The 26759-nt window shown below is 41.8% G+C and overlaps 1 protein-coding gene and 1 pseudogene across 8 annotated transcripts in view; one reads left to right on the top strand and one right to left on the bottom strand.

Annotated features, from left to right (window-relative positions):
• LOC105486630 (zinc finger AN1-type containing 4) overlaps positions 1–11990 on the bottom strand; it is a 59105-nt gene extending 47115 nt beyond the window's left edge. For 3 of the 8 annotated variants that reach the window (XR_011607940.1, XM_071070026.1, XM_071070027.1), the window contains exons 1-2: positions 11169–11591; positions 192–492 (exon numbers count right to left, since the gene is read on the bottom strand). Coding sequence is in view for 6 of the 8 variants with exons in the window: in XM_071070026.1 (XP_070926127.1) it covers positions 192–375 (184 nt within the window). In the remaining 2 variants the exon portion in view is untranslated. The other 5 variants (XM_011749561.3, XM_071070025.1, XM_071070023.1 and 2 more) reach the window with 5 other exon arrangements.
• A 2461-nt stretch (positions 11991–14451) lies between these two features.
• LOC105486629 (arf-GAP with GTPase, ANK repeat and PH domain-containing protein 5-like) overlaps positions 14452–26759 on the top strand; it is a 29124-nt pseudogene continuing 16816 nt past the window's right edge.

Genomic DNA, 26759 nt, shown 5'->3' with positions numbered 1-26759 from the left:
CACAGCAATGGGTACAAAATAGTTCATAAGCTGATAAATGTTGGAGAGAGGGAGTAGAAGGGGGTTCAGTATCTTATTCTTTCTAACATCATATATGTTTGAAATTGTCTCCATTAAAATACTTTAAAAATTACTAGATATTATTGAACAAATTTAATTTTCATATCCTAAAAACAAAGAAAGATGAGTACCTTCCAATCTTCGAATTTTTGCTTTCACAGAAATAATAGTTTCAAAAGGTGAAACTCTCAGCTCAAAACATGTTCCAGTTAATGTTTCAATGAAGAGCTCCATGGTATCATAGAAATGAAGTCTGTAGTAATATGGTCCCATGTTATCATCATTGAAGAATGGAGGCTCTTTTCTGTTATCCATTACTTTGATTTTTCTAGTTCTTCTAAAATATGTCGTAGGCAACTGTATTCCAGTTCTAGCCAAATCAAGTTTGAAGACTGGTAATATATATTGTTGTTCATGTTTTGAGTTTTGTACCTAAAAAAACAAGAATTTTTTTAATAAGCCTATCTGAAAGTCGTATTTGTCCATAAAGATTTTTCATGTACCTGTGGTCCATATCAATCTTCCAGACAGCCCCAGAATTCACTTTAGTGCTTTTAACTATGTCTAATCCTGAACTTTTCACATTTGTTTCTGAAATCACTCTCCCATCTAGACCATAAGATTATTAAGAATAGGTATATTTTTTATATTATAAAAATATATCATACGAGAGCTCAGCACAGTTACTTATATATATAGTACATGCTCAACAAATACTTTCGTTGTTAAATGATGTATAAACCAAACTCAACAAACACATCAGTACATTTTTGCAAGGCTTTGAAAAATTTATTCATATCCTTTTCTAAAACATATAAATTATGTCTTCTATACCATACAAAGCATAACTTTACAACCATTGTACATTTGACTTTTTTTTTTTTTTTTGACAGAGTCTTGTTCTGTCACCAGGTTGGAGTGCAGTGGCACAATCTTGGCTCACTGCAACCTCCGCCTCCCGGGTTCAAGCAATTCTCCTGCCTCAGCCTCCCAAGTAGCTGGAATTACAGGCACCCACCACCATGCCCAGAAGATTTTTGTATTTTTAGTAGAAACAAGGTTTCACCATGTTGGCCAGAATGGTCTCGATCTCTTGACCTCGTGATCCACCTACCTCAGCCTCCCAAAGTGCTGGGATTACAGGCGTGAGCCACCGTGCCCAGCCATTTGACATATATGTGTGTGTGTGTGTGTGTGTGTATATATATATATATATTTTTTTTTTTTTTTTGAGGCAGGGTCTTGCTCTGTTGCCCTGAGCTGGAATGCAGTGGCAATGATTACAGCTCACTGCAACCTCAACCTCCTGGGCTCAAGCAATCCTCCCACCCAGCCTCCAAAGCAACTGGGACTACAGGCATGCACCATCATACCTGGCTAATTTTTATATTTGTTGTAGAGACAGGGTATCTCTATGTTGCACAGGCTGGTCTCAAACTCCTGGGCTCAAGCAATCCTCCTGCTTTGGCCTCCTAAAGTGCTGGGATTACAGGCATGAGCCACCATGCCTACTCCTGTTGTATATTTGAATCATACTGGATAACAGGAATGCCAACAATCATAATAGGTTGCTTAAAAGTAGTACTCACTAGGCCGGGTGCTGTGGCTCACGCTTGTAATCCCAGCACTTTGGGAAGCCGAGACGGGAGGATCACGAGGTCAGGAGATTGAGACCATCCTGGCTAACACGATGAGACCCCATCTCTACTAAAAATACAAAAAAAAATAGCCGGGTGTGGCGGCACGCACCTGTAGTCCCAGCTACTCGGGAGAGGCAGGAGAATGCCATGAACCTGGGAGGCAGAGCTTGCAGTGAGCCGAAATCATGCCACAGCACCCCAGCCTGGGCAACAGTGCAAGACTCCGTCTCAAAAAATAAAGTAGTACTCACTAAATCATCAACGGATTCCAGAGGATATTACAGCATTAAGATGACATTAAAATTGGTAATAAATATTAGACAATCTCTGCTCACATACATACAATGGCTAATGAGTATGAGTGGTAAGCCCAACAAATAGAAGTAGTAAACTAAATGACAAGTATAGAACTAGGAGCACAAGAATGATCAAATTGCTATTGCTATTAATTGTGAAAATTCTATACAGGAGGGCCTTGAACTTAAACTAAGACAAATGATACACATCTTTCTGGTGAGGAGAGTAAGCCTTTTTAAAAATAGCTTTATTGAAAGCCGGGCGCAGTGGCTCACACCTGTAATACCAGCACTTTGGAAGTGGAAGCTGAGGTGGGCGGATCACCTGAGGTCAGGAGTTCGAGACCAGCCTGGCCAAAATGGCAAAATCCTGTCTCTACCAAAAAAATACAAAAATTAGCCGGGTATGTTGGTGCATGCCTGTAGTCTCAGCTACTCAGAAGGCTGAGGCAGGAGAATCGCTTGAGTCCAGAAGGCAGAGGTTGCAGTCAGCTGAGATTGCACCACTGCACTCCAACCTGAGCAATGGAGCAAGACTCCATCTTAAAAAAAAAAAAAAAAAAAAGGAAGCTTTATTGAAATGTAATTCGCATGCCATAAAAGTCACTCATTTAAAGTCTAAAATTCAATGGTTTTTATTATATACACAGAGTTGTGCAACCATCACCACATTTGCTTTAAAAAATGTTCATCACCTCTAAAAGGAACCCCATACCCTGTAACCATCACTCCCAAATTACCCCAGTCCCCTACTCAACCCTATGCAACCACTAATCTACTTTCTATCTCCAAATTAGTCTATTCTGGACATTTCACATAAATAGAATCACATATGACTTTTTGTGACTGGTTTCTTTCACTTAGCATAATGTTTTCAAAGTTTATCATGTTCTAAGATATATCAGTACTTCACTCCTTTTTATTATTGAATAATAGTCCCTTGTAGCAATACATCTCATGTTGTTTATCCATCCATCAGTTGATGAGCATTTGAGTTGTTTCCAATTTGGGGTTGTTACATATAATGCTAAGATGAACATTCAACTGCAAGTTTTTGTGTAAACATATGTTTTCCTTCCTCTTTGAAGTAGCTTTGCTGGGTTATGTGGTAACTCTTATGTCTAGCACTTTGTGGAACTACCAAACTGTCTTCTAAATGGTATGGATCATTTTAGAGTCCCACCAACAATGAATGAGGGTGCCAATTTCCCCACACCCTTGCCAATACTTCTTTCTTTTCGATTAAAGCTATCCTAGTGGGTGTGAAGTAGTATCTCGCTGTGGCTGTGATTTCCATTTCTTTAAAAACTAATTATATTGTACATCTTTTTTATGTGATTATTGGCCATTTGCATACACTCTTTGGAGAAATGCCTATTCATATATTTTGTCTATTTTTAATTGGATTTTTTATTGAGTTGTATGATATTGTATTGATATGTATGTATGTTACATGTTCTAGATAAAAACACTTAACAGATATATGAATGGCAAATATTTTCTCTTATTTTGTGGGTTGTCTTTTGATAGTATCTTTCGAAACACAAAAGCTTTTAATTTTGTTAAAGTCTAATTTGGCTATTTTTCTTTTATCATACTTAAAAAGCTTGGCCTAACCCAAGGTAATAAAGATTGACTTATGTATTTTTCTAAGAATTGTATAGTTTTAGCTCTTATATTTAGGTCTATTGTCTAATTTCAATTTAGTTTTGTGTATGGTGTGAGGTAGGGTCTAACTTTATTCTTTTGCATGTGGATAACCAGTTGTTCCAGTATTACTTGTCAGAATAACCATTTGTTCCCAATTGAATTCTCTTGGATCCTTGTTAAAAACCAATTTATTGTCAATGTGAAGCTTTATTTCCAGACTCTTTATTCTGTTGATCTACCTATGCCAGTAGCACTATATCTTAATTACTGTAACTTTGTAGTAAGTTCTGAAATCAGGAAGTGTGAAGCCTCCAATTTGTTCTTCTCTTTTTAGATTGTTGGCTATTCTGGGTTCCTGGAATTGCCATATGAATTTTAAGTATGCCCATTTTGCAAAAATGTCAGCTGGGATTTTGACAGGGATTGTATCAAGTCTATAGATTTGGAGAGTATTGCAATCTTAATACTAAGCTGCATTGCTTATATATGACTTTGTATGGAGCTCTCTAACCTTAATCCTCTTTCTTTCACTCATTTAAGCAACTGCTTTTACAATTTTGGATAACATGAATTCTTAAAAACATACTTATGCTATATCAAATAAGAGTATACTATAGAGTTGCCAGTGTGCGTATCCCCGAAGGCAAAAGTACTCCTAACTACATAGTAGCAGCTCTAGCAACAGAAGTCAGGTGTCAGGACTGCAAAATGAACATGACAGAAATAAAGACATGAGTGACTATGCCTGCCCAAGGAATCTGGAGGGTTTCCTTCACCACAGTGTTCTTCTATAGTGAGACCCTGAAAATAATAGGCTGGGGGAGGGTAGAAGGTAACAAACAGATTTGGAAGTTCTTCATCTATAATGAGAATGGATAATGTAACTATAAGCCAGAAGAAAAAGAACAAACCCGAATAGCATTAATTGTGCTGGAACTTCCACTGTAAGTCTGGGTCCAGTCAATGGGATAATTTCCAATATCCCAAAAGAACCAAGGTTGATAACCAAAAGCAAAAATGCTTCCCTCTAAATAGTTATGCTTCTCCTCAGGAGTAGAAATCACTGTAGCAGAGGACAAAATGAGGCCATGAAATCTGGTTAAGCTAGACTGGATGCCTAGAGGGTAGCTGAGGAGCAAATGGAAGCTGCGGCAGGCCAAAGACCTAGCCAGTACTAAAAGCTGGATCCATGAATGGCTTCTTGAAATGGTGTGTGGTCATGCTTAGCTGAGTATACTGTGGGACTCATGATCTTGGAAAATGAGGGGGCAATGAAGACCTCAAGATGGGATGGAAAAACAGCTAAAAAAAAAAAAAAAAAAAAAAAGAAGGGGAACAGGAAACAAAGAAAACAGAAAAAAAGCTGGCCACAGTGGCTCATGCCTGTAATCCCAGCAATTCATGAGGCCAAGGTGGGAGAATCACTTGAGGCAAGAAGGTTGAGACCAGCCTGCGCAACATAGCGACACCCTTGTTTCTACAAAATTCAAAAAAAAAAAATTAGCTGGGTATGATGGCACACACCTGTAGTCCCAGCTATTCAGGAGGGTATGGTGGGAGGATCACTGGAGCCCTGGAGTTCCAAGCTGCAGCAAGCTATGATTATGCCACTGCACTCCAGCCTGGGCAACACAGACACACACTATCTAAAAAAAAAAAAAAAAAAATGGGGGCAGGTAGAGAAAAAAGTACTTCCAGAATTTTTACAATTATATATCTAGCTATTAAGAGTAATGACACCAAAAAGATTTCTAAATCAATTCCTGGTTTGTTCCAAGATGACCGAATAGAACAGCTCCGGTCTGCAGCTCCCAGCGTCATCAATGCAGAAAACGGGTGATTTCTGCATTTCCAACTGAGGTACCTGGTCCATCTTATTAGGACTGGTTGGACAGTGGGTGCAGCCCACAGAGGGCGAGCCAAAACAGGGTGGGGCGTCACCTCACCTGGGAAGAGCAAGGGGTCAGGGCATTTCCCTTTCCTAGCCAAGAGAAGCCGTGACAGACAGTACCTGGAAAAACACACACTCTCGCTCAAATACTGTGGTTTTTCCAAAGTCTTAGCAACCAGCAGACCAGGAGATTACATCCCGCACCTGGCTCAGTGGGTCCCATGCCCATGGAGCCTTGCTCACTGCTAGCACAGCAGTCTGCGATTGACCTGCAAGGCAGCAGCCCAGCAGGGAGGGGGTGTCTGCCATTGCTGAGGCTTGAGTAGGTAAACAAAGCAGCTGGGAAGCTTGAACTGGGCAGAGCCCACCGCAGGGCTACAGTGCTTGCTGCCTCTATAGACTCCACCTCTGGGGGTAGGGCATAGCTGAACAAAAGGCAGCAGAAACTTCTGTAGACTTAAACATCCTGTCTGACAGCTCAAAGAAAGCAATGGTTCTCCCAGCACAGTGCCTGAGCTCTGAGAACGGACAGACTGCCGCCTCAAGTGGGTCCCTGACCGCCATGTAGACTAACTGGAAGACACCTCCCAGTAGGGGCCGACTGACACCTCATACAGGCAGGTGCCCCTCTGGGACAAAGCTTCCAGAGGAAGGATCAGGCAGCAATATTTGCAGTTCTGCAGACTCCACTGGTAATACCCAGGCAAACAAGGTCTGGAGTGGACCTCCAACAAACTCCAACAGACCTGCAGGTAAGGGACCTGACTGTTAGAAGGAAAACTAACAAACAGAAAGGAATAGCATCAACATCAACAAAAAGGACATCCACACCAAAACCCCTTTTGTAGGTCACCAACATCAAAAACCAAAGGTAGATAAAACCACAAAGATGAGGAGAAACCAGAGCAGAAAACCTGAAAATTCTAAAAACCAGAGCACCTCTTCTCCTCCAAAGGATCGCAGCTCCTCGCCAGCAACCGCACAAAGGTGGATGGAGACTAACTTTGATGAGATGACAGAAGTAGGCTTCAGAAGGCCGGTAATAACAAACTTCTCCGAGCTAAAGAAGGATGTTCGAACCCATCACAAGGAAGCTAAAAACCTTGAAAAAAGATTAGACGAATGGCTAACTAGAATAAACAGTGTAGAGAAGACCTTAAATGACCTGATGGAGCTGAAAACCATGGCACGAGAACTATGTGACATATGCACAAGCTTCAATAGCCAATTCGATCAAGTGGAAGATAGGGTATCAGTGATTGAAGATCAAATGAATCAAATAAAGCAAGAAGAGAAGTTTAGGGAAAAAAAGAGTAAAAAGAAATGAACAAAGCCTCCAACAAATATGGGACTATGTGAAAAGACCAAATCTACATTTGATTGGTATACCTAAAAGTGACGGGGAGAATGAAAATAAATTGGAAAACACTCTTCAGTATATTATCCATGAGAACTTCCCCAAACTAGCAAGGCAGGCCATAATTCAAATTCAGGAAATAAAGAGAACACCACAAAGATACTCCTCAAGAACAGCAACCCCCAGACACATAATTGTCAGATTCACCAAGACTGAAATGAAGGAAAAAATGTTAAGGGCAGTCAGAGAGAAAGGTTGGGTTACCCACAAAGGGAAGCCCATCAGACTAACAGTGGATCTCTCAGCAGAAACTTCAAGCCAGAAGAGAGTGGAGGCCAATATTCAACATTCTTAAAGAAAAGATTTTTCAACTCAGAATTTCATATCCAGCCAAATTAGCTTCATAAGTGAAGGAGAAATAAAATCATTTACAGACAAGCAAATGCTGAGAGATTTTGTCACCACCAGGCCTGCCTTACAAGAGCTCCTGAAGGAAGCAGATGGAAAGGAACAACTGGTACCAGACACTGAAAAAACATGCCAAATGGTAAAGACCATTGATGCTATGAAGAAACTGCAATAATTAATAGGCAAAATAATCAGCTAACATCATAATGGCAGGATCAAATTCACACATAACAGTATTAACCTTACATGTAAATGGGCTAAATGCCCCAACTAAAAGACACAGACTGGCAAATTGGATAAAGAGTCAAGACCCATCAGTGTGCTGTATTCGGGAGACCAATCTCACGTGCAAAGACACACAAAGGCTCAAAATAAAGGGATGGAAGAAGATCTACCAAGCAAATAGAAAGCAAAAAAGGCAGGGGTTGCAATCCTAGTCTCTCATAAAAACAGACTTTAAACCAACAAAGATCATAAGACACAAAGAAGGCCATTGCATAATGGTAAAGGGATCAATTCAACAAGAAGAGCTAACTATCCTAACTATATATGCACCCAATACAGGAGCACCCAGATTCATAAAGCAAGTCCTTAGAGACGTACAAAGAGACTTAGACTCCCACATAATAATAATGGGAGACTTTAACACCTCACTGTTGGCATTAGACAGATCAATAAGACAGAAGGTTAACAAGGATATCCAGGACTTGAACTCTGCACCAAGCAGACCTAATAGACATCTACAGAACTCTCCACCCCAAATCAACAGAATATACATTCTTCTCAGCACCAAATGGCACTTATTCCAAAGCTGACCACATAGTTGGAAGTAAAGCACTCCTTAGCAAATGTAAAAGAACAGAAATTATAATAAACTGTCTCTCAGACCACAGTGCAATCAAATTAGAACTCAGGATTAAGAAACTCAAAACTGCACAACTACATGGAAACTGAACAACCTGCTCCTGAATGACTACTGTGTAAATAATGAAACAAAGGCAGAAATAAAGATGTTCTTTGAAACCAATGAGAACAAAGACACAACATACTAGAATATGTGGGACACATTTAAAGCAGTGTGTAGAGGGAAATTTATAGCACTAAATGCCCACAAGAGAAAGCAGGAAAAATCTAAAATCGACACCGTAACATCAGAATTAAAAGAACTAGAGAAAAAAAGAGAACTAGAGAAAAAGAGAATTTTAGACCAATTTTAGACCAATATCCCTGATGAACATCGATGTGAAAATCCTCAATAAAACACTGGCAAACCGAATCCAGCAGCACATCAAAAAGTTTATCCACTACGATCAAGTCGGCTTCATCCTTGGGATGCAAGGCTGGTTCAACATATGCAAATCAATAAACATAATCCATCACACAAACAGAACCAACGACAAAAACCACGATTATCTTAATAGATGCAGAAAAGACCTTCGACAAAATCCAACAGCCGTTCATGCTAAAAACTCTTAATAAACTAGGTATTGATGGAACGTATCTCAAAATAGTAAGAGCTATTTATGACAAACCCACAGCCAAAATCATACTGAATGGGCAAAAACTGGAAGCATTCCCTTTGAAAACCGGCACAAGACAGGGATGCCCTCTCTCACCACTCCTATTCAACACAGTGTTGCAAGTTCTGACCAGGGCAATCAGGCAAGAGAAAGAAATAAAGGGTATTCAATTAGGAAAAGAGGAAGTCAAATTGTCCCTGTTTGCAGATGACATGGTTCTATATTTAGAAAACCCCATTGCCTCAGCCCAAAATCTCCTTAGGCTGATAAGCAACTTCAGCAAAGTCTCAGGATACAAAATCAATGTGCAAAAATCACAACCAACTGATTTTTTTTTTTTTTTTTTTTGAAATTGAGTTTCGCTTTTGTTGCCCAGGCTGAAGTGCAATGTTGTGATCTTGGCTCACCACAACCTCGGCCTCCCAGGTTCAAGCGATTCTCCGGCCTCAGCCTCCCCAGTAGCTGGGATTATAGGCATGTGCCACCATGCCTGGCTAATTTTTTTGTATTTTTAGTAGAGATGGGGTTTCTCCATGTTGGTTAGGCTGGTCTCGAACTCCCAACTTCAGATGATCCACCTGCCTTGGCCTCCCAAAGTGCTGGGATTACAGGCATGAGCCACCGCACCCAGCCTACAACCAACTTTGACAAACCTGACAAAAACAAGAAACGGGGAAAGGATTCCCTATTTAATACATGGTGCTGGCAAAACTGGCTAGTCATATGCAGAAAGCTGAAACTGGATCCCTTCCTTACACTTTATACGAAAATTAATTCAAGATTGATTAAAGACTTAAATGTTAGACCTGAAACCCTAAAAACCCTAGAAGAAAACCTAAGTAATACCATTCAAGACATGTGCATGGGCAAGGACTTCATGACTAAAACACCAAAAGCAATGGCAACAAAAGCCAAAAGAGACAAATGGGATCTAATTAAACTAAAGAGCTTCTGCACAGCAAAAGGAACTACCATCAGAGTGAACAGGCAACCTACAGAATGGGAGAAAATTTTTGCAATCTATTCAGCTGACAAAGGGCTAATATCCAGAATCTACAAAGAACTTAAATTTTCAAGAAAAAAACAAACAACCACATCAAAAAGCGGGCAAAGGACATGAACAGACACTTCTCAAAAGAAGACATTTATGCAGCCAACAGACACATGAAAAAATGCTCATCATCACTGGCAATCAGAGAAATGCAAATTAAAGCCACAATGAGATACAATCTCACACCAGTTAGAATGGCGATCATTAAAAAGTCAGGAAACAACAGATGCTGGAGAGGATGTGGAGAAATAGGAACACTTTTACACTGTTGGTGGGACTGTAGATTAGTTCGACCATTGTGGAAGGCAATGTGGCGATTCCTCAAGGATCCAGAACTAGAAATACCATTTGACCCAGCCATCCCATTACTGGGTACATACCCAAAGGATTATAAATCATGCCACTATAAAAACACATGCACACGTATGTTTAATGCGGCACTATTCACAATAGCAAAGATTTGGAACCAACCCAAATGTCCATCAGTGATAGACTGGATTAAGAAAATGTGGCACATATACACCATGGAATACTATGCAGCCATAAAAAAAGGATGAATTCATGTCCTTTGCAGGGACATGAATGAAGCTGGAAACAATCATTCTCAGCAAACTATGACAAGGACAGAAAACCAAACACTGCATGTTCTCACTCAGAGGTGGGAACTGAACAACGAGAACACTTGGACACAGGGAGGGGAACATCACACACCGGCCTGTCTGGGGAGGTGGACTGTGGGAGGGACAGCATTAGGAGAAATACCCAATGTAAACGATGAGGTAATCGGTGCAGAAAACCAACATGGCACATGTATACCTATGTAACAAATCTGCACGCTGTGCACATGTACCCTAGAACTTAAAAAAAAGAAAAAGAAAAAAGAAAAAATCAATTCCCAAAGCATTTATCTTATCTCTTCTGAAAAAGTTCCAAAAACACAACTCCAAAGATGAAACGGAAGTTAAAGGTAAACAGGCAATAGCGCTGAATACGTAATTTCAGTAACTCAGAATTTGCTCCATCCTCTGCTCTAAAGCTTAGCTACAGAAGAGCATCACCTTTGAAACATTTTCCCAAACATAAAGATATCCAGAATATGAAGCTGCCATTAAAACTGTGACACAGATCTTCCTTTACTGATAATGTGAAAACATCCCTAAAGTTCTAAATACGAGGTACAGAACCACATCAACCGCCTAATTTGTCTGTAGCCTAAGCTCAAGTACGGAGTTTATCTGCAAGCGGAATTGGGAAATATTTCAGCCAGCATCTCCTCGCGCCATCCTGATACCTACACACTTGAGGCCACCGAGTCACCTGCGCAGCCGTTGCTCCTCCAAGACCAATCCGGGCTCCCCAGACCCACGGGCCTGAATCTGGAGCACAGCAGACCGCGTGACAACAGCGACTCGGAGATCAGCACCCGTCGGGAAAGCCGGGTACCCGTTGAAGCTGGCGTCACGCCCAAAGGAACAAACGCCAGAGCGTGTGTCCTGGGCAAAGGCGACCCGCCGCTCCGGTCCCCGGGCAGCAGCGGCCGGCGTCAGGCCGCAAGGCGAGGGGCGGGGACGGGACGCTACCCGGCAGCCAGGCGCCGAGCGGCAACACCACTCCGGCCTTGCGCCATTCCGGCCCTACTACGGCCGGCGGCGGCAGCGCGGCTGGGCTCAGCGGCTCGCAGCCCGGGCGCCCCCCCTGCCGGCCGCTTGCTAGCTCAGCCTCACCCGCAGTCTTGTCCGCTGGCTCGCTCGCCCGCCCACAGGTCGACAGGGCCCAGCGACCCCACGAGCGACTCCACGTAAGGCACTGACCGACAACGCTCCGCGACCGCCGCGCCCCGCCCCTTTTGTGACACTACCTACCAATCGCTGGACGGCGCTCTCGCTACCCTCCAATCAGCGCTGGCGGGGCGGGCCTGGACCCGGACGTGGGCCGTTGCAGGGGCGCCAGGGCGCTAGGGCCTTGTTGGCATTCCCTGGAGGTTGTGGGTTACAAGGCCCGGATGTTGATCTTTTATTCCTAGCAACACCGCACCCCTGACTCTTGCCCACGCGGCCGTCTTGAGGGCGGCCGCACGGCCTGCTGGGAACGGCGGGGTTGCCGGAGTGCTCTCCGTCGGACCCATCGGGGATCCTCTTCCAGGCGCCTGATTTGCTGGGGATAGGCGATACAGACAGATGCTGTCCAGTAGGTGGCCTCTCCAGAGCCAGGGGCACTCCTGGTGCGTTTGGGCCGGCCTGCCCTGAACAAATCCTCTTCGGGCTTCAATGACCCCTAATGTTTCTGGCCTCAATTGCCTCATCTGGAAAATGGGGGCATTACCGTGCTTGGTTGAAGACAAGGGTGAAAACAGGTAACTTTCTGTGGTCCTCGTACAAGTTACTGACGACTGTAGGCCAGGCAATGGAGTAGGCACCCTGGGCTCAAATCCCAGCTTTGGGTAAGCCCAGCCAGGCCTCCTGCTCCAGTTTCCAAGCTGCTGAGCTGCGGGGTAAACAGTAACTGGCTTCAAGCTAACACCTGCCTTTCAACCTAACATGGGAGCCCACTGCCTCGTTCCGCCTACCGATTTTCCAACTCCGTGAACCTCCTTCACTACGTGGGTTATTCAGCTGACAATGTCATCTCGCTACCCGTGCGGGCTCACTCATCCTCGACTTCTGGCTCAGAGGAGCCGGTCTAATATGAAACTAAACACCTAAGCTGTGTCTCCTGTCCTCTCATTCTTCTGAGACCCTACCCACCAACTTATCTCCACAGTTCAACGAACTATTGAGCATACACTGGGGGAGTATGGTGAGGCACTAAGCTTTGATTCACCAGTCTCGCCGCTGGTTCCTTCTGAAACTCTACATATGCTTAATGCTAAATAGATTGGAGCCCTTTGGGGACAGAGTTATGATGGTAATAATCTTTGCCTTCCTGAGCCTAGAATAGGGCCTGTGATGGAGACTTACTGAGTAAAAACCGTTTACACTGGAGAATTGACAGCATGGACCGTGGAGTCAGGCAGGTGTGTTTAAAGCCTTGGCTCTCCATACTGGAAGCTCCATTACCTGGCCAAGTCATTCATTCTTTACAACATCTTCATCATTATCATCTACCATTTTTCGAGTGCCAGATAGTTGACAAAGGTCTTTACATATTCTCTCCCCATCACAATCCTGCAAGGTTGGTATTTGAAACCCCTTGTCTACAAAGAAGTAAACAAAAGCTAATTAAAGTAGAACAATTTGCCTATAATCAAACAGCTCTATGTCGGAAAGCCAGATTTAAATGTAGGGCACAATACAAAAATCCAAACTCGTTCCATTATTCCACATCGCTTCCAGATTTTAGCTTCATCTGTAAAATTAGTGTTACTACATAACCTATCTGATAGACCATGGAGACTGAATAAAACAGCATTAAAAGTTGTTACCATAGGAACTTTTTTTTACATAAGTTCTCTCTCCCTTTCAAGCCTCTCAAAATAGCAGTTTGTGTATTTTCTAAATCTATTGTCTCCTGAATCCCCTGAAATCAATCCTACTGATTGATGAGTGGATTTAGTTGTTCCAAAAGAAAATCACCATATTTAACAAATGCTGACTCTGACCCACACTGGGTCCTAGAGCAAGAAACTATTTGCGCAAATAACCTAAGGACAGAAGGAAGATGCATAAAATGAATAGGGGAAAGGAGTGGGCAACTAGCAAGTGCCTTCGTCTGTCATCATGTCACTCTCATAGCAGACTTGGGCAAATGGTTGACCTGTGGGAGCTGTAAAAAATCTTGACTCTGGATATGAGTAATTCCCCATCTGATCTTACAGTACCCAAGGAAGTAGTCAGTAGCTCCAGGATCGCTGAGACCAACCTGGGCTGCCTACAAGATTGTGCTGTGGTGACAGGCTGAATAGTCAGCAGCAAGACGACAGAGCACCAAAAAGCACAGACTAGAATGGGATCAGCAGTCCAGGTGGCTAGTGGCTACTGCCTTTGTCGATGCAGATAAAGAACGTTTTCATTCCCGCAGAGTTCAATGGGGCAGTGCTGCTCTAGAGGCTGACGTTTCCATCCTCAGCACTTCCCCCTGCTATTACCTACATTCATTCTGCTACTTCCACAAGGCAAGAATGAACAGGATGCCTTAGAGCAATGGTCAGCAAACTGTTTATGTAAAGGGGCAGGGCCAGGCATGGTGGCTCAAGCCTGTAATCCCAGCACTTTGAGAGGCCAAGGTGGATGGATCACGAGGTCAGGAGTTCGAGACCAACCTGGCCAACATGGTGAAACCTCGTCTCTACTACAAATACCAAAATTAGCTGGGTGTTGTGGCAGGTGCCTGTAATCCCAGCTACTTGGGAGGCTAAGGCAGGAGCATCGCCTGAAGCCGAGAAACAGAGGTTGCAGTGAGCTGAGATCATATGACTGCACTCCAGCCTAGGTGACAGAGCAAGACTCTGTCTCAAAAAAATAAATAAAATAAAAGGGTCAGATAGAAAACGTCTGAGGCTCTGTGAGCCATCCGGTCTCTGTCATAATTACTCAACTCTTACATTGGAGGTAGGGTGAAAGCAGCAATAGAAAGTAAGTAAATGAATGAGTATAGTTGTGTTCCAATAATACTTTATTAGCAAAATCCGACAGTGGGTTTGGGGGAGGGCATAGTTTGCCAAACTAAAATAAAAATGTATTAAAGATTTAAATGTGGCCAAGCATGGTGGCTCACGACTGTAATCCCAGCACTTTGGGAAGCAGAGGCGGGTGGATCACAAGGTCAGGAGGTCGAGACCATCCTGGCCAACATGGTAAAACCCTGTCTCTACTAAAAATACAAAAATGAGCCAGGCGTGGTAGCACATGCCTGTAGGCTAGGGTAGTCTCGAACTTCTGACCTTAATTGATCCACCTGCCTTGGCCTCCCAAAGTGCTAGGGTTACAGGTGTGAGCCACCATGCCCAGCTGAGATCTGATGGTTTCATACATGTTTGACAGTTGCTCCTTCACATGCTCACACTCTCTGTGTGGCCGCCATGTTAGTCAGACCTGGTTCCCCTTCTGCCATGATTGTACGTTTCCTAAGGCCTCCCCAGCCATGCGAAACTGTGAGTCAATTAAACCTCTTTCCTTTATAAGTTACTCAACCTCAGGTATTTATTTATATCAGTGTGAAAACAAACTAATATACTTTCTGATAACCATGCTTGAGGAATTGGGGAATTCAGACTACCTGGGATCAAATTGTGGCCCCACCCTTAGCAGTCATGTGACCTTGGGGAGGTTAGTTACCTTCTCCATCTCCACTTCTTCTGTAAAATCTGTAAATGAGATTGTTTCTGAGGGTTAAATGAGCATAGCACAGTGGGGACACTGTCAGGCGCACACTGCTTGCCAGATGTCAAGTATTCATCTTTATTGAATTAGGACTGTGGTAACCCACTTTATGGCTCTCGATTTTGTATGATAAAATCATGCTTAGTGCTTTGTTAGTAAAAGAAGGAAAATCTGAAAGTCCCTGCCATGGAAGGAAGAAATAGTGGGGAGAAAAGGGAGTTGGTAAGTTTGAGCATTTCAGAGCATGGAGGGACAAGTTAGGTTTCTATTTTATGGAGAAGGAGGTGGAGGCAGGATGGGTCCTAAGGTGTCATTCAAGACACACAGCCATAACTCTTTATTGAGAATAGAGCTAGGGCCCCAGGGATTGCTGTGGTCAAGTTGTAGACAAAAATGACTACTCATTGGAAGATAGGAGAGGAGTGTTTTGTTACAAAAGCAGTCAGCAATTCAGGTGTATCTATCTTCAGTCAGCAAATAAAAGTCATTCAACTTGGTTGCTAATGCGATCCACTCTACTGAGGCTTTGTATAGAACTCAGAGAGGAAGATGGCTTCAAGTAACGAACTACCCTGTGCTTTTCTTAGGACTAAAAAGCTCAGGAAGCTGGTGATGCATGAAAACCTTAGTCCACCTGGCACTGCAGGAGGGGCCAGGAGAGCAGCAGCATCATAAGCCACAGGGTGGGGCAGCCCAGGCAGGGGCATTCTGAGCTGTTGGGGAGGGGTGGCAGCCAGGATGGAGCACTGTGAGCTGTCAGGGAGGGCAATGTGAAGTGTGGGGTGGGGCATTGTGTGCCACATGCCTGTGCTCCCACCTGGGCTAGTGGACTTCAGTCTGTAGGTGACTACAGAAGGAGGAGGAGCTCTGTCTGTTCTCTCTTCAGGCAGTTGTGTCTCTCAGCGCTTGTTGGGTTCACAAGCAATTTAATAAGCTGGCTGGTCTTCACCCTCCCAGACAAGTCACTCAGGGGAGGCGGCCAGGTGCAGGCCTTGGCCTGCAGCCCTAGCCAGGGCCCAGGACCGGGCTGTGAGGTGGGCAGGCAAGCAGTGGGCAAGACCATCTCTGCAAGTGCAGCATAGCCTCAGCCTAGGGCAGCAGGAGTGCAAGGCCAAAGCTGTGAGCAGAGGCACAGGTGGTGGCAGACAGTAGAGGCGTCCCATGGGGAACATACTGACCTGTTGTGTGTGACCCAGGGTCAGCCCCGAGTTTGACCAGCAACAGTTGTCAGTGTGTCCCTCTGAGTCCAAGATCTGTGAGGCAGGAGCTGGGGACAGGATGACAGGAGCTGGGGACAGGATGGCAGGAGCTGGGGACAGGATGGCAGGAGTGCCCATGGCTGCTGCTGTGCAGCCTGCTGAGGTGACTGTTGAAGTTGGTGAGGACCTCCACATGCACCACATCCATGACCGGGAGATGCCTGAAGGTAAGGAGGTGACGGGTGCCACCTGCCCTCGGCTTGCCTCTGGCTGCTGCTGCCCCCAAGGTCCCCTGGGAGGCATTGCCCATTTCGAGCTCCTTTCTGCCTGTAGCCAGCTTTCCCGGGGCTGGCCAGGAACAAGAGCTGGCTCTGCCTTGCATTCCCACCCCTTAGTCTTTCCCCACCGAGTCCAGTCAGTTTCTTTTCGCCTCCCCTCCCAATCGCCCAGTTCTTGCTCTCTCATCTCATTCTGCCAGGCTGGCATGGGACCATTTATTTGTGACTCTTCTTGTCAAATAAGCAGCAAATAAATGAGTTGATAAATTTTTATAAATGGTTACATCTTTTTTTGCTTTTCTCCCTCTATACGTATAGCTTTGGAGTTTAACCCTTCTGCCAATCCAGAGGCAAGCACAATATGCCACAGGAACTGTCAAACAGATGGTGAGACAACATTGTCTGTGTGTCTGTGTAGTATCCTGTGGGACTTTGTGGAGGCTTCTTTGGACCATTCTCTTCCTTTCCTCAATAAAAACTCAAATATCCCAACTTTCCAGCAGCCATCTTATTTTTTCTTTGTACCTGTCCACATGGTACCTAAGTGAAGGAACCAGGTAAGTGCCTAATTGTTTCCTTTGTTAAAGTAGGTAAATCTCAGGACAGTTCATATTCAGATATTCGGGGATTTCTTACTTAAAATCAGAATGGAGGTTGCCATGGGAAAGGCTATATGGTATTCTTAATGGGCTGCTGTAAGTCACCTTGATAGAAGCTGCTTAGTTTCTTCTAACTGTAATTTGAACACAGAAGGAAATAAAAGAAAAAAAGGGTGCTTAAAATAATTGTGAAAGGTGTGAAATGTCACGGCCAGGGCTGCAGAAAAAGGTTGTGTGTCTGTGTGTTTGGGGTTTCTCAAAGGACTTTACCTATGAGGCTCTGATTACTCTAAAACTTTTAATTTAACACAAAATGTGTTTCCAGATTTATTCTGGTGATTTAACAGACTTTATTCACCTCCTTGTTCTAAAAGAGAGGTAGAGATTGGTTCATGATCAAAACTTTCCAAATACATGAAACATCAATGTAGACTTTTAATGTGTAATATAAAGATTGCAGGTTAAAATGTCAGACCTTCCCTGTAAGAGTGTTTGTTGCTGAGGCTCCCCCTTTGTCCTTTCCCCTCCTGACAATAGCATCTTGTTCAAAGATAAGAAAGTTGGAGTTTTGACCGGGCATGGTGGCTCACGCCTGTAATTCCAGCACTTTGGGAGGCCAAGGCGGGCAGATCACCTGAGGTCAGGTGTTCGAGACCAGCCTGGCTAACATGGTGAAACCCCGTCTGTACTAGAAAAAAGTACAAAAATTAGCTGGGTGTGGTGGTGCATGCCTGTAGTTCCAGCTACTCGAGAGGCTGAGGCAGGAGAATTGCTTGAACCCAGGAGGCAGAGGTTGCAGTGAGCAGAGAGCACCAATGCACTCCAGCCTGGGTGACAGAGTGAGACCCCATCTCAAAAAAAAAAAATAAAAAATAAAAAGAGAAAGAAAAGAAAAAGAAAGAAAGTTGGAATTTTTTAGTCTCTATACTGCTGGGAGAGGCGGGGGATGGGAGGTGGTAGAAAAGAGAAAACAATTAGTTGGTTTGCCTCTAAAATTTTGCAAAAAGGTGAATCTAAGTAAAGGTAATTCTGGGTAATAATATGGTTCGTGAATAAAAACTAAAATTTTCAAAATAGAAAACATTGCATCATAAAGATATTAAATCCAGTTGGCTTATTGGTTTCATTTAAATGCCAGAGATTTCATTGCTGTAGAAGAAATGTCTTATAGCTCTTCTATTTAAACTTTGGTTGGGCTCCTAATTTTTTAAGAGGTAGGATATTTAAGACTCATGATGAGTGTGACTTTGTAACTTGGAAGTACTATCCTCACTTTTCAAGATATTTAAGGATTGCTTTAGAATAAACAAATATATTAAGTGAATTAATTGATTATACCTTTATACACAAACTGTGTATTTGTGTAAACTTATACTCTGCTTGGTGATATAAGGAAAGTCTCTGAGTGATGTTACACACCAGCTAGTAGATGGGTAGTGTTGGATGGGAGCCCAAAAATGGCTCTTTATTGTCATTCTTTAGGATTACAGCACAGTTTATGTATGTCTCACTTGGCCCTTTCCAATACAAATAAGGCCTGGGTATGTTCTCCCTATGTATTGTTAATGAAGAAATGAAGACGTAGAGATATCACATGACTATGGAAGACATCTACTTAACAGAACTAAGGTTCTATGTCCTCAGAATGACATGGAAGTGACAGATATGCTGTATTTACTTTTTTAAAATTTAAAAAACTCTAGAATACATCTATATTTTGCCTATAAAATAGACCTGTCTTTTAAAACTTACTGCCATCTTGATTTATTTTATGCAAAGTGGATTTTATACTACTCAAAACCAATATTTACCTCTTCATTTTTTTTTTTTTTTTTAAATAAAGGAAGGTGTCACTATGTTACTCATGCTGGCCTCAAATTCCTGACCTGGGTTCAAGTGATTTTCCCATCTCAGCCTCCTGAGTAGCTGGGACTACAAGCATGTGCCATCTTGCCTTGCTCTATCTTATGTCCATACATTCATTTCAATGGATAAGAATAAAAGTAGAGGTAGTGAAACAGCCTAAATGCAGCAGTTGAATAAACAAATTGATAAATTTTTATAAATGATTACATCTTTTTTTCTTTTCTCCCTCTATACATATAGCTTTGGAGTTTAACCCTCCTGCCAATCCAGAGGCAAGCACAATATTCCAGAGAAACTCTCAAAAGGATGGTGAGACAACATTGTTTTTTCTACCAAGAGAAATAATAAAAACTCTTGTTTGATTAGGTTATAGAAAGTATTTAGAAAAACTCAAATTGGTTTAAGTTTTTCACCTTTTCACATGTTCACTTGTCTTATTTTAACATGTAATATACTTTCCTTTAGTTGTTATTGTTTTAGTGAAAACATGTAAACTGTTTGTTTATACATTTTGCCATCTTTTTATCAACACAATTAATTTGTCATGTGATGGAGGAGTCATGGACTTCTTTATTTATACTTCTTGGATTTATCTTTATTTATAATTCTTGGATTTCTTTTTATTTATAATTCCTCTTCCCTTACTCAAAACAGTACATTTTAAAGATGAATGATAGAACTTAGGCTTCAGCTTGGTTTTCATTTAAACAAATTAAAAACATAGTTGTTTATCATCGGGGATTGAATCTGTGATTTGGGCCTCCTCTCACACAGTCCTCTGACCACATTCATTTACCACATCCAAGTTCATACTACTCAAAACTTTTAAGTTTTTAACCTTTTCATTTGATGTAATGTAAATTTAAACATGCCCTACTCCTGCTTATTTTCCTTAATGTTATGCTAAATCCTCATTTGTTTGCTAAAAAGCCATACACAGCCAAGTTTTCCAGTTGACTTAAATAGCAAGAATACAAGTGAGGGTTCTATAATAATATGTGAAGTAATGCAGCACAGTAAAACATGGGAGTTTGTAACCTTTGTTTTTATAGTTTGAGTAGACTTTGCCCAACTTGAATCAGTTATTTCTGGTTAGAACTTGTGTTCATTTTTTACATTACTGTAAAGAGATACCTAAGGCTGGGTAATTTATAACAAAAAGAGGTTTAATTGGCTCATAGATCTTCAGGCTGTACAAACATGGCTTCAACATCTGCTTCTGGTGAGGGCCACAGCAAGCTTACAATCATGATAGAAGGCAAAAGGGAAGCAGGTGGTTCCACATGGTGAAAGAGGAAGGAGGGAGGGGAAGGGGGAAGGTACCACATTCTTTTTTCTTTCTTTTTTTTTAAAATGGAGCCTCGCTCTGTTGCCCAGGCTGGAGTGCAATGGCGTGATCTCTGCTCACTACAACCTCCACCTCCTAGATTAAAGCGATTCTCCTGCCTTAGCCTCCCGAGTAGTTGAGACTATAGGCAGGTGCCACAACACCTGGCTAATTTTTGTATTTTTGGTAGAGACCAAAAAAAAATTTTTTTTCTTAGTTGTAGAAATGAGAAGAAGCAACTGTACAAACCATGTTAGTAAACAGCTAGTTAAGAAATTGATAGTTTGACATAAAAGCATGTCTCTCTTGATTTTTTTAAATTACAATATGTACCCAGTGGTGGTAGCATGGAGCTCTTTTTGTGGATTTTCTAAATCTCTTCTATTTTCCTAAGTAATTTATCCAGAAAAATTTTTAGCTTAGTGTGTCCACCTTTTAAGGATTTCTGACATTTAAATTGAATTTCAATAGTCTGGTTGTGGTAAAAAGATCTGCCTTAAGGCTGGGCGTGGTGGCTCACACCTGTAATCCCAGCACTTTAGGAGGCCCAGGTGGGCGGATCATCTGAGGTCAGGAGTTCGAGACAACCCTGACCAACATAGTGGAATTCTGTCTCTACTAAAAATAGAAAATTAGCCGGGCGCTGTGGCGCATGCCTGGAATCTCAGCTACTCAGGAAGCTGAGGCAGGAGAATCACTTGAACCTGGCAGGCGGAGGTTGCAGTGAGCTGAGATCACACCATTGCACTCCAGCCTGGGCAACAGAGTGAAACTCTGCCTCAAAACAAAACAAAACAAAAAAACAAAAAACAAAGAGATCTGCCTTAAATATTGAATCTTATTTTTAATGAAATAACAAAAATAGAATAGCTAAGTTAATTGCCAGCACTGTCTACTGACTTTCTATCACAGCAGGTAAAAGCATACCTTTCTTGCTACACCATGATCTTATGTTCCTCCCTCTGTTTCTTCCAATAGTAGCACACTTCTTCATTAAATCAGTAATATTTACATGATTATGACTCTGCAAATATTATTCACTGCTAAGTCATATGGTGTTTTCATTGTGCCTCTGCATTACATATTCTTCATCCTGTCTCTGAAACAGTTCTGAAATCTGAGCAATTCTGCAATTCTCCTGGATCTTCTCTTTTTTCCTAGCCGATGTTAGTTTATCCATCCAAATATAGTAAGTAGCCTCTGGGTGGTCTGTTTGCTTTCACATCCATTATTTTTCAGCATGAAGCTAATTTTCTGACTATATTCATTTGCTTATTTTCTAACAGTTGCTTTTCCTCCAAGTGTTGTAGCATTTATCACATGCCTTTCAAAGATATTTTGCATCTGCAAAAACACATCTGTTCCTTTTGTGTGTGTGTTGTGGGGGGCAACCTTCTTTGGCCTTTTGTCATCCTAGTTCAATATGGAGTGGCTTTCCCTAGATATGCTCGATATCTGCTTTTCTGTGCTATCTCCTTAAAGTCTTTTGGGATCTCACATAACTGCTGTCTTGTGTGGGATCGCCTGAGTCCTAGATTCTGTGTTTCCTTCTGTCCTGTTATCCTCTCTAGTTGTACTTGAACACACTTTCCTGGGTGGAGATGTTTAGAGAGCTGGCCAGTCTTAAAATCCCTCCTCTTTGATAGAGAGGAAACCTCTAGGTTGAATCTAAATTTTATGATTCTAAAGACATTTTGCAGTTGTGCTCTCATTACAGTGTTGTTCTTGAATCTATTACCAGTGTGTGATACACAGTTTACAACCAGGTTTTAGGTATCTGTGGAAACTTTTTTTTTTTTTTTTTTTTTGAGAAGAGTTTTACTCTTATTGCACAGGCTGGAGTGCAATGGTGCAATCTTGGCTCACTGCAACCTCCACCTCCTGGGTTCAAGTGATTCTCCTGTCTCAACCTCCCAAGTAGCTGGGAGGACAGTCGTGCACCACCATGCCTGGCTAATTTTTGTATTTGTAGTAGAGATGGGGTTTCACCATGTTGGCCAGGCTGGTCTCGAACTCCTGATCTCAAGTGATCCACCCACCTCGGCCTCCCAAAGTGCTGGGATTACAGGCGTGAGCCACCACGCCTGGCCTGAAACATTTTAGGATTTTTCTCTCTCTCTGAAGTTCTGAAATTTTATAATAACAGCTTGCCGGGGATCTTTTCATTGAGGCTACTAAACCTGAGACTATCTCTTCTTGAGAATTTTTTTTTTATTTTCTCTGTTACTTTTTTACTGATAGTCTTGTTTTTCAGATGCTAGGCTGCTTAGACCAGTACACCTGCATTTGTTTTTTATTTTTCCCCTTCTTTTTCTTTCAGTTTGTCCTTTTATTCTAGTTCTGGGATATTCTGTGACTTTATCCTCTACTATTTCTGTTGAATTTTATATTTTTGAGAGTGTTTTAAGATTTTTTTGTTAAGTTTTGCTCCTGGTTTTGACTGCTCCCATGAATTCCTTTTTTCTGTTGTTTTGATTTCTGTTGTTGGAGGCTTCCCTCCAATGTGTGGTGGTCCCCGGCCTGCTTTATTTGGAAGCAGGACTTCTGTTAGCTGATAGCACTCACTGTGAGGTTTTGGAAGCCAAACTAGCTTTTCATTTGGGGGACCTCAGTGTATTATCTGGGGATCTTTATTCGAGACATTTCAGTTTCTTCTGAGAAGGATCTCCCAATTTTCTGCCTGGGAAGTAAAAGCATGGCCACTTGCTTTCCAAAAGCAGAGTTAGCGAAGGAAGTTGGAGTTCCATTTTTGGTATACAGTTTTCTTTATATCTCAGGTTTAAGCCATGGTATCTCTGAGCCAGGAATTCTCAGGTTTGATATATCCAGAGAACACACATCTAAGTTTCTTGTCAGATGGAAGGACAGGTAGACTCGGGCCTCTGGTTAGAGATTTTCAACTGAACTTGCTGGCTTTTGTTTTACATTTTACCCTACTTTCCAAAGTGCCATTTGCCCGTAAGTTCACAACCTGCCTTTAGTTCTGAAAGACAAACTGGCTCGCTTCTGTTCCAGTCACTTTCTGTAGGCACCAAAGTTGTGCTTCCGTGTTATTTACCACTCCTTTATCTACTTTTTATGTCTCAGCATTTATTAAAAATTATCTCTGTCAACCTTCTCTCCTGGTCATGTGTGTAACCTTTATTTTATGATTAATGAGACTTCCGGAGGGAGAAGAAATAAATTTGTGGTCTATCTATTATGTTTAATCCAAATTTAGGACCTATGTTTAAATCAAAGTCTAATTTGAGTATAATTAATGACATTAATCCAGATAATTTTTTAAAATTAATGTATCTATAATAAGAATATTTCCCTTTTCTTCTAAGGCCTTGTTTGACATTTTCATTCAAACTTTATCCACTGCCATCTACTTCCCATTACTTCACAATAGATGGAGCTGTTTTCATGAATGCCCAAAGTGTTAGAAATATTTAAGTTAATTAAGATTTGTTCATTTTTGGCCTGGTCAACATAGTAAGTTTAAATAACAAATTAGCCATGCCTGGTGGCATGTGCCTTTCATTTAACCTACTCAGGAGGCTGAGACAGAGGATCACTTGAGCTCAGGAGTTTGCAGCTGCTGTTAACCATAATTGCACCACTGCACTCCAGCCTGGGCAACACAGGGAGACCCTGTCGCAGAAAAAGGAAAAAAGTTATTAATTCTTTAAAAATATATCTAAAATTTGTCCTGCCCAAAATGAGAGCAAAAAATGTAAACTTTAGTCATTGTTTTATGTTTGCTGAGAAAAATGCTGTATATTATTTATTTATTTATTATTTCCATAGGTTTTGGGGGAACAGGTGGTATTTGGTTACATGACTAAGTTCTTCAGTGATGATTTGTGAGATTTTGGTGCACGCATCACCTGAGCAGTATCCACTGAACCCAATTTGTAGTATTTTATCCCTCACCCTCCTCCCAGCCTTTCCAGAGTCCCCAAGTCCATTATATCAGTCTTATGCCTTTGCATCCTTATTACTTAGCTCCCACCTATGAATGAGAACATATGATGTTTAGTTCTCCATGCCTGAGTTACTTCACTTCGAATAATAGTCTTTACTTCCATCCAGGTTGCTGGGAATGCCATTAGTTTATTTCTTATTGTGGCTGTGTGATATTCCTCATGTGTATATGTGTATGTATATCACAGTTTCTTTATCCACTCCTTGATTGATGGGTATTTGGGCTGGTTCCATATTTTTGTAATTGTAATTTGTAAATTGCAATTTGTTTGAGTTCCTCATAGATTCTGGATAATAGCCACTTGTCAGCTGTATAGACTGTGAAGATTCCCTCCCACTCTGTGGGGTGTCTGCTTACTCTGCTGATTGTTCCTTTCCCTGTGCAGAAGCTCTTTAGTTAAGTCTCACCTGTTTGTTTTGTTGCATTTGCTTTTGTGTTCTTGGTCATGAAGTCTTTGCCTAAGCCAGTGTCTAGACAGGTTTTTCCAATGTTACCTTCTAGAATTTTTATGGTTTCAGGTCATAGATTTATGTCCTTGATCCATTTTGAGTTGATTTTTGTGTGAGGTGAGAGTTGAGGATCCAGTTTCATTCTCTTGCATGTGGCTTGCCAATTATCCCAGCACCATTTGTTGAATAGGGTTCACTTTCTTCACCTTGTGTTTTAGTTGGCTTTGTTGAAAATTAGTTGGCTATGGGTATTTGAGTTTATTTCTGGGTTCTCTATTCTGTTCCATTGGTGTAGATGCCTATTTTTATACCACTACCACGCTGTTTTGGTGACTATGGCCTTATAGTGTAGTTTGAAATCAGGTAATGTGATGCCTCCAGATTTGTTGTTGCTTATATTTGTTTTGGCTACGTGGGTTCTTGTTTGGTCCCATATGAATTTTATGATTGTTTTTTCTAGTTCTGTGAAGAAGAATGGTGGTATTTTGATGGGAATTACATTGAATTTGTAGATTGCTTTTGGCAGTATGGTCATTTTCGTGATATTCATTCTACCCTTTCATGAGCATGGGCTGTCTTTCCATTTGTTTATGTTCATGATTTCATTCAGCAATGTTTTGTAGTTCCCAATGGCATATCAAAATGATGTTCCAGAGGGCGCAGTGGCTCACGCCTGTAATCCCAACACTTTGGGAGGCCAAGGCAGGTGGATCACGAGGTCAGGGGTTGAGACCAGCCTGGTCAACATGGTGAAACCTCGTCTCTACTAAAAATACAAAAATTAGCCAGGCGTGGTGGCATGTGCCTGTAATCCCATCTACTCAGGAGGCTGAGGCAGGAGAATCACTTGAACCTGGGAGGCAGAGGTTGCAGTGAGCCAAGATCGCCCCACTGCACACTCCAGCCTGGGTGACAGAGCGAGACTCCATCTCAAAAAAAAAAAAAAAAAAAGATACTCCACCATAATCAAATGGATTTCGTACTAATGATGCAGGGATGGGTTAACATACACAAGTCAATAAATGTGATACACCACATGAACAGAACTGAAAACAAAAAAAATCACATGATCATCTTAATAGATGTGGAAAAGACATTTGACAAAATGCAGCATCCTTTTATGATTAAAACCCTCAGCAAAATCGGCATACAAAGGTTATATCTCAATGTAATAAAAGCCATCTATGACAAACCCACAACCAACATAATATCAAATGGGGAAAAGTTGAAAGCATTCCCCCTGAGAACCGGAACAAGACAAGGATGCCCACTCTCACCACTTCTATTCAGCATAGTACTAGAAGACCCAGCCAGAGCAATCACATGAGAGAAAGCAATAAAAGGCATCCTGATCGGTAAAGAGGAAGTCAAACTGTTGCTGTTTGCTGATGATATGATCGTATACCGAGGAAACCCTAAAGACTCCTCCCAAAAGCTCCTAGAACTGATAAATGAGTTCAGCAAGGTTTCAGGAGACAAAATTAATGTACACAAATCAGTAGCTCTATTATACCCCAACAGAGACCAAGCTTAGAATCAAACCAATAACTCAACCCCTTTTACGATAACTGCAAAAATAAAATAAAATAAAATACTTAGAAATAGACATAATCAAGGAGATGAAAGACCTCTACCAGGAAAACAACTTTAGTATTTTTAATGCATTAAAATGAGAGGCAGCAGGTACAGCGGAAGAAGTCAGTGGGTGGGCATTGGTGTCCAATGGGCACTGGACCTTTGGTGGTAAAGCTTTGGTTTTGACTTACTAAATTACTAGGTACAATTATTTTCTAGTTTTTGTTATTAAATCTTAAAACTACTAAGTAATCCCTTCCCTTTCTTGTTAAAGATCATAAAATTTCATACTCTGATTTCTTCTG

This window comes from Macaca nemestrina, chromosome 9 (genome assembly GCF_043159975.1).
Source record: "Macaca nemestrina isolate mMacNem1 chromosome 9, mMacNem.hap1, whole genome shotgun sequence".
NCBI classification, from domain to species: Eukaryota; Metazoa; Chordata; class Mammalia; order Primates; family Cercopithecidae; genus Macaca; species Macaca nemestrina.
Note: the sequence above shows the minus strand (reverse complement) of the source record. Positions and strands in the feature narration are given on the sequence as shown.